At 42.5% G+C, this 12,500-nt stretch overlaps 1 protein-coding gene across 7 annotated transcripts in view; it reads right to left on the minus strand.

Moving 5' to 3' along the window:
* The window catches only part of Eps-15 (Epidermal growth factor receptor pathway substrate 15), a 73,143-nt gene that overhangs the window by 51,008 nt on the left and 9,635 nt on the right, over positions 1–12,500 (minus strand). For all 7 annotated transcript variants that reach the window (XM_076183915.1, XM_076183916.1, XM_076183914.1 and 4 more), the window contains exons 3-4: positions 11,499–11,642; positions 3,485–3,706 (exon numbers count right to left, since the gene is read on the minus strand). In XM_076183915.1, the coding sequence (XP_076040030.1) occupies positions 3,485–3,706; positions 11,499–11,642 (366 nt within the window). The remainder of the gene's footprint in view (positions 1–3,484; positions 3,707–11,498; positions 11,643–12,500) is intronic.

Raw genomic sequence — 12,500 nt, forward strand, 5'->3', positions numbered from 1 at the left:
GGAGAGAGAAAGGAGAGAGAGAAAGGAGAGAGAGAAAGGAGAGAGAGGAAGGAGAGAGAGGAAGGAGAGAAAGGAGTTTATGTCAGGACTATTGCCTGGAGGATATTAAACATAGATGGGAGGAGTATGTAAGGGATCTATTTGAGGACAACAGACAAGAAGGAGAAGAGGAAAATCATAGATATCTAAATGGGGAAGAAATAATGGAAGAGGAAGTGAAATTTGCAATGAAGAAAATGAAAAAAGGGAAAGCCATGGGTGAGGATGGTGTGATGATTGAAATGTTAAGTGGCATTAGGGGATTTTGCAATAAGAAAAATCACTAGTCTAATAAACCAAATTTACGAAAAGGGTACAATTACGGAACATATGTGTAACTCGATTTTTATACCACTACCAAAGATAAACGGAACAATGGAATGTAGTAAACATCGCACAGTCAGTATCATGAGTCAAATAACCAAAATTATATTAAGGATAGTTTTAAATAGAATAAGAAATAAAGTGAGAGAACAAGTTTCATGGGAGCAATTTGGTTTCAGAGGGGAAAGGAACAGCAAATGCAACTTTTATAATAAGAACGATTATGGAGAGGATGATAGAAAAACAACAAAATGTATATCTTTGCTTTGTTGACTACGAAAAGGCGTTTGATAGGGTAAGACATGAGGATTTGATAAATATTTTGGAAAGAGTGGATATAAATAGCAGAGACATGAGTATCATCAGAAATTTGTACTGGAAGCAAAGAGCAGTAGTGAGGGCATGGGGAGGAAGAACAGAATTTCAAGCTATAAAGAGAGGAGTGCATCAAGGCTGTGTTATGTCTCCAGATTTATTTAATTTATATGGGGAGATGATCCTTAGGGAATTAGAGGGAATGGATGGGTTTAAAATTGGAGGATTTAATATAAATCATATCAGATATGCTGATGACACGGTATTGGTGGCTGACTCAGAAGATAAACTGCAACATCTATTGAATGTAACCGTAAGAGCTAGTGAGGAGAAAGGTTTAAATGTAAATATGGAGAAAACTAAAATACTAGTGGCCAGTAAAACAGATCCACCAAGAGTGCAAGTACAAATAGCAGGGAGAAGAATAGAACAAGTAACCAAATTTTCGTGCCTGGGAAGCGTATTGACAGAAGATTGTAGATGTGAAAAGGAAATAAAATCAAGGATAGCGATAGCTATAAGCACGTTTCAGAAAATGAAAGGGGTTTTAACAAACAAGAAAATGTCTACAGATATAAGGAGAACAGTTAAAACATTTATATGGTCAACACTATTATATGGTTCAGAAGCGTGGACAATCAGAAAAAAATTGCAGGAAAACTTAGAAGCAGCAGAAATGTGGATATGGAGATGAGTATTAAGAGTACCATGGACAGCGAAGAAAACAAATGAAGAAGTATTGAGAGAAATGGAGACAGATAGGGAATTGATGACAACAATAAGGAAAAGACAGTTGCGATTCTTAGGACATATAATGAGGAAGGAAGGGTTGGAAGAGGTGGTGATGACGGGAATGGTGGAGGGAAGGAGAGCAAGAGGAAAGCAGAGGGAGAAGTATATGGACGGGCTGATGAGGGCGACGAGTAAACAACTCAAACCAGCACAGATGTTACAACTAGGGACCGTGAACGGTGGCGCTCCATGGTTGCCGAAGTCCAAGAGGATATGGCACGACGGTAAGGTAAGGTATTGCCTGGCCACTCTGCTATGTAAGGTATATGACAGTCTTTAAGCCACTGAGTAACACTACGAGCAGTGTGGGCTGGGGCGTGATCTTGTTGAAAGATGTTAGCACCTAAGCTATTAAAAGAATCCTCCAGGTGGTCATTTAAGAGTTCATAATAAACATATTGGTTCACTTTTACATTTTTCGGTAGTACAACAAGACTCCCAAGTCCTCTTCCACTAAAACTTCCATATACCATGAGAGAATCAGGGTGTTTCACTGTTTGTTGAACGTACCGGGGGTCAAGAGGGTCGCTACCCACACGCCAATACACGTTTCCACCCCTATTGCCAGTCACAGTAAAGGTGGACTCATCGGTCCAGAGAATATCCAGCCATTTGTCATCATCCCACTGAAGATATTTCTTGCAAAACTCGACCCTACGGCGCCTCTGGTTAAGAGTGAGAAGAGGCTTCTTCACCAGGCGGTGGCTTTAGTACCCAAGGTCGTGAATGCGGCAGCTAACTGTTCACACACTAACCTCCCCAAAGAGTCCCGGGTTACTTTCTTTTATTTTTCTGGCAGTAACACGTGGATTATGCTCTAACTGTCTCTTGATAACATTAGTAGCACGAGGGGATGTCTTTTTGGGGTACTTTTTCCTTGGTTTGTAACTGGGTGTCACAGCCACCTTCCTTCTTAACCACTTCCATACGGTGACGCCTACGTAGGTGGCATGAGGAGCAAGTGGGTACTCGATGATGCCGACGTCGGCATCTTGATTATATTTATTGTAGTCGTATCTACGTAATTTCCATTCTCTCTAAACTGGCTTCATCAATTTTCTATGGTTATCAAAATACACAGGTGAAAGAGAACGAACGATTGAGCACTGACTTTATTTTTTATAATGTGATTATTATGACGCAACATCGCACGTCGGGCAGCTAATGCTGCCAGACGTGCGATGTGCCCCAGAGTGAAGAGGAAATGGCAACCCACTTGCACACAGACATCTTGCCAACCCCAACCTGCTCTATCATTTCCTTTGTTTGGTGACCAGATTTATGTAAAGCTATGATCTGGGTTATTGTCTCTTGTGATAAATACTTGTTCTTGCCCATATTAAGGCTAGCCACTTCCATACGGTGACGCCTACGTAGGCGGCATGGGAGCAAGTGGGTACTTGATGATGCCGACGTCGGCATCTTGATTATATTTATTGTAGTCGTATCTACGTAATTTCCATTCTCTCTAAACTGGCTTCATCAATTTTCTATGGTTATCAAAATACACGGGTGAAAGAGAACGAACGATTGAGCACTGACTTTATTTTTTATAATGCTATTATTATGACGCGCGATGTGCCCCGGAGTGAAGAGGCTAGAAAGCACCTCTGTCTGCAAAAAAACACTGACCGCCTAGGTGGCATCACCAGAACACTCATGGAACAAAAAGCCTCCCCACGAAGGCTAAGAGACAACTGAAGGATGATTGATAGCATGCATCATAAACCCTACCCTTAGCTCCGCCCACTTTTCCCTGCTAGGGTCTTTCCATTTTGGACAAAGAAGTACGAACGGTGACGGCCCCGTCTGTACTTTCTTGTAAAGTACTGTATGTATGTGTATGTATATATATATGTATGTATGTATGTATGTATGTATGTATGTATGTATGTATGTATGTATGTGTATATTATATATATATATATTTATATATATATATAAATATATATATATATATATATATATATATATATATATATATATATACATATAAACAAAAACATCAACCAACCTTATTTCCATGAATTTTGTTCGCTTCTGGACCAAGGGAGTTGAAGATCTGGTCATATCTGTTCCTGTCATTGGGTGTTATGGTCCACACTGTTGAAGGTGTAGCTGCTGGTGCTGGTGCTTGTCCTACCCCTGCTGCAGCACGACATGCGGCAGAAGGGGCTGGAGGAACTGCTGGTGGATGGGGACTCTTGGGTGGGGGAGGATGTGGTGGTGGTTCACCCTGTAATATCAAAAACAAAACTAAAAATTTACAGGATCATTACAACAACAAAAAAGTCTAAAAGATGGTAAGAAATACTGCTTTCCATTCACATGCAACAACTATTGGAATAGCTTAGGAGTTAATAGAGCCCAGGTCATAACAGACTTCAAAAGCAGGTATGATAGAGACCAAGATAAGGATATCTCTATAGCTCCTTTCCCATATATTACAATTAGATAAGAGACCAAGATAAGGATCTCTCTATAACTCCTTTCCTGTACATTTCAATTAGATAAAGACAGCTATCTGACTGGGTAGATCAAAGAGTGCTCTTTGGGCATATAGGAAGAACAAGTGAAGAAAGACAAGCAAAACAGGTGTTGAAAGCAGTCCTGCCAGTTCCCATTTCCATTTGAAGGGAAAATCAAGAATAAAGTGAATGGATGGGGTAAAGGAGGCATTGGGTGCCAGAGGTATGTTTATTGAGAAAGGAAGGATGAGTACAAAACATATTAAATGGAGAATGGTTGCAAATGGATGAAGAAATGATGTGGCCTGAAGTGATGTTTTTCTTGTCTGCTCCATATAATGAAGAGGTGGGGTAAATCAGCTCCAGCTGTCAGGCACTGCTGTGAGAGCACCATCTCACTTCACTGCCTTTAACCTGAGTAGTGTGGTGCAAGACCGTAATGTCCCTCCATCCATAAGGTGCTGAGATGGGAGGGGCAAAGAATGTTTTTTTTTTAGTGGATGTGTGATGGGTGTAGAGTAGATGTAAGCTTTGTCTCAGTTACCCCATTTAAAAGAAAAGAATAGGCCTTTTGGCATTTATGTTGGTAAATACAACTCTGTAAATACATACATACATACATACATACATATACCAAGGCTTTTCCCCCCTTTACAAGGGAAGTAGCCAAAAAGGAAAAGGCATAAAATCATTCCCACCCATTCCATCCCTGAATACACTCCACACCCCTCCACCTTCCCTCTCATCTTAGCACCTCTGTAAATATACTGAAGATATTCCCTACACTTGCCCTATGCAAACCCCTACATAGCAACCCTTCCCATTCTTGACTGCATGAGGTGGAATGGGTGGGGGATGGGGGGTGAGGGAGTATATATGAGAAATAATGTGACACAGCCCGAAGGGATTTCTCCCCGTCTTCTCCTTTTCTGCATGAGGGGACAGAGAGGGGGATCTATTTAATGAAGCAGCCTTGCTGTGGATGTGCTGTGTCTTGTGACACTGCTTCTGACCCAGGGCAGTGGGTGAAATGCAGGGATGACCCGTCATCCAGAAGGTGCCAAGAAAAGAGGGAGGGAAGTGGTGGAGGGGAGGGGAGGGGAGGGGAGTGGAGTATGACGGGGATGGAATGGGTGGGAGTGGTTTTTATGCCTTTGTTTTTTGGCTACCTCCCTTATAAGGGGGAAAAAGCCTTTGGTATATGTATGTATGTATGCTAAAGGAGCAAAGATGGTATGTGGAAGGAGGACAGGAGAAAATAGAAGGAAGGATAGTGAGTGGTGGGATGAAATAGCAAAGAAAGGTGTAGAAGAGAAGAAGCAAATTTTCACCGATTGGTTACAAAATAGGATGTGATAATTATATGAGAAGTACAAAGAAAAGAGAAGTGAAGTAAAACATAAGATAAAGGAGGCAAAGAGGAGAGCAGATGTGAAATGGGGTAAGAGTATGACATAAGTTTGAAAGTAATAAAAAGATGTTTTGGAAAGAAATTAAGAGAGGAAGAGGAGGTGAATCAAGTAGAGAAGAACAGGTAAAAGGTGCAGATGGAGAGATGATAATTGAAGAGAAGGCAGTAAGAGGAAGATGGGCAGAGTATTTTAGGGAGTTGCTAAATGTGAAGGAGGATACACATACATACATATACCAAAGGCTTTTTCTCCCTACATGGGGAGTAGCCAAAAAGAAAAAGGCATAGAAACCACTCCCACCCATTACATTTCCTATATATTCCACTCCCCTCCCTCCCTCTTATCTTGGCACTTCCTGGAAGACAGGTCATCCCTGCATCCTGTCCACTGCCCTGGGTCAGAAGCAGTGTCGTAAGACACAGCACATCCACAGCAAGGCCACTTCATAAATTCGACGACATCCCCCTCTCCGTATCCTCATGCAGAAAAGGAGATGGGGAGAAATCCCTTCGGGCTGCGTCAAATTTTTTCTCGTAAATACTTCCTCACCCCCCATCCCCCACCCACTCCCCCTCATGCATCACAGCATCATCTATACACAACCCCTCTCCATTCACCCCTATCTTCTGTCCTCTCCCGTCCTTCCTCCACAGACATTCCTCTCTTTTGTAATGCCCCTTTCACCCCATCCATCCATCTCATCCTAGGATGCCCCCTCTTATTCACTCCTTCCACATCTGCCTTCCACACTTCTTTTACTAATCTTTCTTCACTACTTCTTTCCATGTGTCCAAACCATCCTAATACTCTTTCATTAACCCTATCTCCCAGCTCCCTTTCCACCCCTGTTCTCCTCCTCACCTCCTCATTTCCCACTCTATCTAGCATAGTAACTCCTATCATACTTCTCAGACATTTCATCTCAAACACATTCAAACTCCTTCTCTCTTCCTTTCTCATGTTCCATGTTTCTGCCCCGTACAGTGCTGTTGGCACAATCACTCCTTCATATAATCTCCCCTTAGCATCCATTCCCAGATGTCTATTTCTCATTACACTTTTTAATCCACCAAGGCATTTACTCTCTTCTCTCAATCTACATTCTACCTCCACACCCACTCCTCCCTTTCCTGCCACATTCGCACCCAAGTATCTAAAACTATCCATTTCCTCCAGTCTTTCACCCTTAATGCTCACTTCCAGCCTGATATCACTCTCCCCCCCTGTACATCTCATCACCTTACTTTTGCCCACATTTATCTTCAGCTTCCTTCTTTCACACAACTTCTCAAACTCTGCCACTAACTTCCTCAATCCCTCCTCTGAAACTGCTATAAGCGCAGTGTCATTTGCAAACAACAACTGGCTCACCTCCCACTTTTCTCCATTTCCTTTTTTCATCTCCAACCCCTGACCCACTACCCTTGCATTCACCTCTCACACCACCCCATCCATGTAAAGATTGAACAGCCATGTCTAAAAAAAAGGAGGTACAGTGATGGTGGACTGGCTGTTGAGGTTATTTAATGTTTGCTGGAGAAAGGGTAGAGTGCCAGAGGACTGGAGGAGTGCCTGTATATTTCCACTTTAAAAAGGTGTGGATGTGCTGTGTCTTGCGACACTGCTTCTGACCAGGGCGGTGGCAGGGTGCAGGGATGACTGTATGTATGTAAAAAGGAAAAGGGGACAAGTGTGAGTGTAGTAGTTTCAGAGGGATAACTTTGGGAAGGCTTATGGGAGGGTCTTGATTGAGAGGATTAGGAGAGGAACAGAAGGAGGAATTGGTGAGCAACAGTGTGGGTTGCATGGATCAAATATTTGTGATGAGACATATGTGAGAAGGCTTTAGGAAAAGGAATGGATGTTTTTAGGGCTTTTATGGATTTGGGAAAGGGTAGACAGAAGGGCACTGTGGGAGGTACTGCAGATATATGGGATAGGAAGAAAGCTTTTAAGAGCAGCCAAGAGTTTTTATGAGAGTAGTAGAGCTTGTGTTAGAATTAGAAATAGAAAGAGTGAGTGGTGAGGTAAAGGTGGGACTTCATCAGGGAGATGTTATGTCGCCTTAGCTGTTCAATCTATATATGGATGGGGTGGTGTGAGAGGTAAATGCAGGGGTAGTGGGTTGGGGTTGGAGATAGTTAAAGAAAATGGAGAAAAGTGCGAGATAAGCCAGTTGTTTGCTGATGACACTGCACTTGTGGCAGGATCGAAGGAGGGGTTGAGGAAGTTAGTGAGAGAGTTTGGGAGGGTGTGCGAAAGAAGTTAAAGATAAATGTGGATAGATGTAAGGTGATAAGATGTACAAGAGGAGAAAGTGGCAGCAGACTGGAAATGAGTATCAAGGGAGAGAGACTGGAGGAAGTGGAGTTTTAGATAGTTGGGTGTGAATGTGGTGGAAAAGGGAGGCGTGGAGGTGAAGGTAGAATGTAGATTGAGAGAAGCAAGTAAATGCCTTGGGGGATTAAAAAATGTAACGAGTAATAGACATTTGGGAATGGATGCTAAGAGTAGCACTGTATGGGGCAGAAACATGGAGAATAAGAGCGAAAGAGTAGAGGAATTTGAATGCATTTGAGATGAGGTGCTTGAGAAGTATGATAGGGGTTACTAGGCTGGATATAGTGAGAAACAAAGAGGTGAGGAGGAGAATGAGGGGTGGAAAGGGAGTTGGGCAATAGGGTTGATTAAAGAGTATTGGGATGATTTGGACACATGGAAAGAACGAGTGAAGAAAGATAAATACAAAAGGTGTGGAAGACAGAGGCAGAAGGGGTGAACATGTAAGGGCAACCTAGGATGTGATGGTTGGATGGGGGAAAAGGTGCATTGGGAAAGAGGGGAATGTCTGCTGAAGAAATATGAGAGAGGACAGAAGATAGGGATGAATAGAAAATGGTCATGTATGGATGATGCTGCGATACATGAGAGGGAGTGGGTGGGGGATGGGGGGTGAGGGAGTATGTGAAAAATAAACTGACACAGCCTGAAGGGATTTCTCCCCATCTTCTCATTTTCTGCATGAGGAGATGGAGAAAGGGGTCACTGACTTAAGAGGCCTTGCTATGTATGTGTTGTGTCATGCGGCACTGCTTCTGACCCAGGGAAGTGGGCGAGATGCAGGGATGACCCGTCATCCAGGAGAAGTCAAGATAAGATGGAGGGAAGGGGGTGGATGGGAGTGGAATATGTGGGGATGGAATAGGTGGGAGTGGTTTTTATGCCTTTATTCTTTGGCTACCTCCCTTGTAAGGGGGAAAAAGCCTTTGGTATATGTATGCTTCTGACCCAGGGCAGTGGATAGGATGCAGGGATGACCCGTCATCCAGGTGCCAAGAGGGAGGGAGGAGGGTGGAGGGGAGTGGAATATATAGGAAATGGAATGGGTGGGAGTGGTTTCTATGCCTTTTTCTTTGTAGCTACCCCCCATGTAGGGGGAAAAAGCCTTTGGTATATGTATGTATATGTATGCTAAATGTGAAGGAGAATAGAGAGGGAAAGGTAGTTGCAATGGAAAGCACTAAGAAAACAAGTGATAAATGAGGAAAATGGAGGGGAAATAAGAAAAGATGAGGTGAAAGCAGTTATTAAAATGATACATATACCAAAGGCTTTTTTCCACCTTATATGGGAGGTAGCCAAAAAACAAAGCCATAAAAACCACTCCCACCCATTCCATCCCTATCACACTCCACTCTCTTATCTTGGCATTTCCTGGATGACGGGTCATCCCTGCATCTTGTCCACTGCCCTGGGTCAGAAGCAATGTTGCAAGACACAGCACATCCACAGAAAGTCCACTTCATTAAATCGGCGACCCCCCTCTCCGTCCCCTCATGCAGAAAAGGAGAAGACGGGGAGAATGACAGCAGGTAAGGCACCTCAGTTAGATAGTGTCATCAGGAGTCCCTAAAAATGGGAGGTACAATGATGGTGGACTGGCAGGGGAGGTTGTTTAATGTTTGTCTAAGAGAGGGTAGAGTGCCAGAGGACTGGAGGAGTGCCTGTATAGTTCTACTATACATACATACATATACCAAAGGCTTTTTCCCCCTTACAAGGGAGGTAGCCAAAAAGAAAAAGGCATAAAAACCATTCCCACCCATTCCATCCCTAATACACTCCACTCCCCTCCACCATCTACTATACATGGAAAAAAGGGTCAAGTGCAACTTTAGTTTCAGAGGGATCAGTTTGTTGAGTGTAGTTGGGAAGGCTTATGGGAGGGTTTTGATTGAGATGATTAGGAGGAACAGAGGGAGTAATTGGTGAGGAGCAGTGAGGGTTTAGGACAGCCTGGGGTTGCATGGATCAGACTTTTGTGGTAAGGCAGATATGTTAGAAAGCTTTAGGGAAAGGTAAGGATGTTTTTTGGACATTTACGGATTTGGAAAAGGCTTATGACAAGGTAGACATGGAGGCACTGTGGGAGGTACTGCAGATATATGGGATAGGATGAAAGCTGTTAAGACCAGTAAAGAGTTTTTATGAGAGTAGTACAACCTGTGTTAGAAATAGAAATGGAGAGTGTGAGTGGTTTGAGGTAAAGGTGGGGCTTCACCAGGATGAGTAATTTCACCCTGGCTGTTCAATTAATAAATGGATGGGGTGGTGCAAGAGGATGCAAGGGTAATGGGTCGGGGATTGGAGATGATTAAACAACATGAAGAAAAAAATGGGAGACAAGCCAGTTGTTGTTTGCTGATGACACTGTGCTTGTAACATGATCTGAGGAGGGATTAAGGAAGTTAGTGACAGAGTTTGGAAAGCCATGCAAAAGAAGGAGGTTGAAAAATGTGGGTTAAAGTATGGTGATGAGATGTACAAGGGGAGAGGATAGCAGCAAATTGGAGAGAGGGAGAGAGACTGGAGAAAGTGGATAACTTTAGATACTTGGGTGCGAATGTGGCAGGATAGGGAGGAGTGGGATTTATGAAATTTTTGGTTTGAAGGACAAGCGCCGGAGCCGGTAGGCCATTCAGTGTATTAGGGAGGAGTGGGGGTAGAATGCAGATTGACAGAAGCAAGTAAATTCCTTGGTGGATTAAAAAGTGTAACAAGAAATAGATATTTGGGAATGGTTGCTAAGAGGAGATTGTGCCAACAGCACTGTATGGGGCAGATACACAGAACATAAGAGAGGAAGAAAGGAAGAGTTTAAATGTATTTGAGATGAAATGCCTGAGAAGTATGGTAAGGGTTACTGGGCTGGATAAAGTGAGAAATGAAGAGGTGAGGAAGAGAATGGGGGTGGAAAGGGAGTTGGGAGATGGGGTTGATTAAAGAGTGTTGGGATGGTTTGGACACATGAAAAGAATGAAGATTAGTAAAAGAGGTGTAGAAGGCAGAGGTGGAGGAAGTGAACATAAGGGAGCAACCAAGGATAAGGTGGATGGATGGGGTAAAAGGGGCACTGGGAAAGAGGGGAATGTCTGTTGAGGAAGAATGGAAAAAGACAGAAGATAGGGGTGAGTGAAGAATGGTCATGTATGGATGATGCTGTGATGCACGAGAGTGGGTGGGAGATGGGGGGTGGTTCAGGGAGTATGTGTGAATGATATTTTGATGCACCCTGAAGCAATTTCTCCCCATCTCTTTTTCTGCACGAGGGGAGGGAGAAGGGGGGGTTGCCAATTAAATGAAGCAGTCTTGCTGTGGATGTGCTGTGTCTTGCTACACTGCTTCTAACCCAGGGCAGTGGGCAAGATGCAGGAATGACCCATCATCCAGGAGCCAAGAAAAGAGGAAGAAAGGAGTGGTGAACAAGAGTGGAGTATGTGAGAATGGAATGGGTGGGAGTGGATTTATGCCTTTGACTTTGGCTACCTCCCTTGTATGAGGGAAAAAGCCATTGGTATATGTATGTAGGTATCTGAAGATGAATACTATGAGGTTATATAAAGGAGTGATTGTGCTCATAACACTGTATAGGGCATACTCGGAATCTGAGGTGGGCAGAAAGGCCATGTTGAAGTGATATGAAGTGTTTGAGAAGTATAGTTGATGTTATAAAGATGGACTAAGTGAGAAATGCAGAGGTGAAGCAGAGAACTGGTGTGGAAAAAGTTGCAAGTATGTATGAATGTATAATGTATGCATGTACAAACTATCTATATACAATCACTGTGAATTACAAAATACTACAAACCATGTTGGGTGGAGGGACAGGAGCCAGCACATTGGCCACTGAAGGTTCACGACCATTCTGAACCAAAGCAACCAACTTCAGGGATACAAAGAAGCCCCCTTTGTCGAGATAACCCCTTCCACCTGGATCACTCATGTCCCAAATCTGAAAAACAAAATAAAACAATTATCTGGAAACTTCCAGTGTTACTACATTATACCAGTTGACTCAAGTACAAAGAACTTCTCAGGATGAAGTTGTGACCCATTCACTCTTTCAACAACAATTAGTAATAATTCAGCATCAACATTATAAATTACAAATCTTTTTTATAACATTCCCAACATTTAGTCCCCCATTTGTCAATAACTCCTTTATTAATCATCTACTCCTTACTTTGTGTTTATCCTTACACATGAATAATTCATATATCTTGTACTTCATATATATATTTACTACCAGTACTTCCTGCCACATTCCATTTCTCTTCTTGTAACCATCTTCAGCAGGTGTAAAAATAATATTCATTTCTACTCCCTAATATGACTGCAGAAAGTAGACAATATTATATCATGATAAAAGCTTAAGTAAATGACAATCAGAATGTGTACTGAATCACATAACTCTTACTTAAATTAATACAATGATTTATCCTATGGGATTAAATTTACAAACCTTCTTACACAACCAAACACAAACACTGGCTACACTCCACACGCTCAAAACATGAGTGCCTTTTATCTTCTTCTACCCTATATTTTTAAATTTCCACTTCTCTTCTACTTATCCTCACTCTCTTTCTCTTCCTCCATCACATTCACAAACCCATTATCTCTGAACTTCTGTTCAATTTTTTTCCTTACCCCTACTACTGCAGCTAAACTTTCCAACCTACCCAGCCTATTGAAATCACTATCCTTCCTTTCAATCACACCCCTGCTCCTTTCATTCAGTCCTTGACCATGACTTCTTGGTGAATAGCCAAACAAAAGAATGTGAATAGCCAAACAAAAGAATATAAAT

The sequence above is a fragment of the Oratosquilla oratoria genome, chromosome 4 (genome assembly GCF_046742065.1).
Source record: "Oratosquilla oratoria isolate Oo_2021 chromosome 4, ASM4674206v1, whole genome shotgun sequence".
In the NCBI taxonomy this organism is placed as follows: Eukaryota; Metazoa; Arthropoda; class Malacostraca; order Stomatopoda; family Squillidae; genus Oratosquilla; species Oratosquilla oratoria.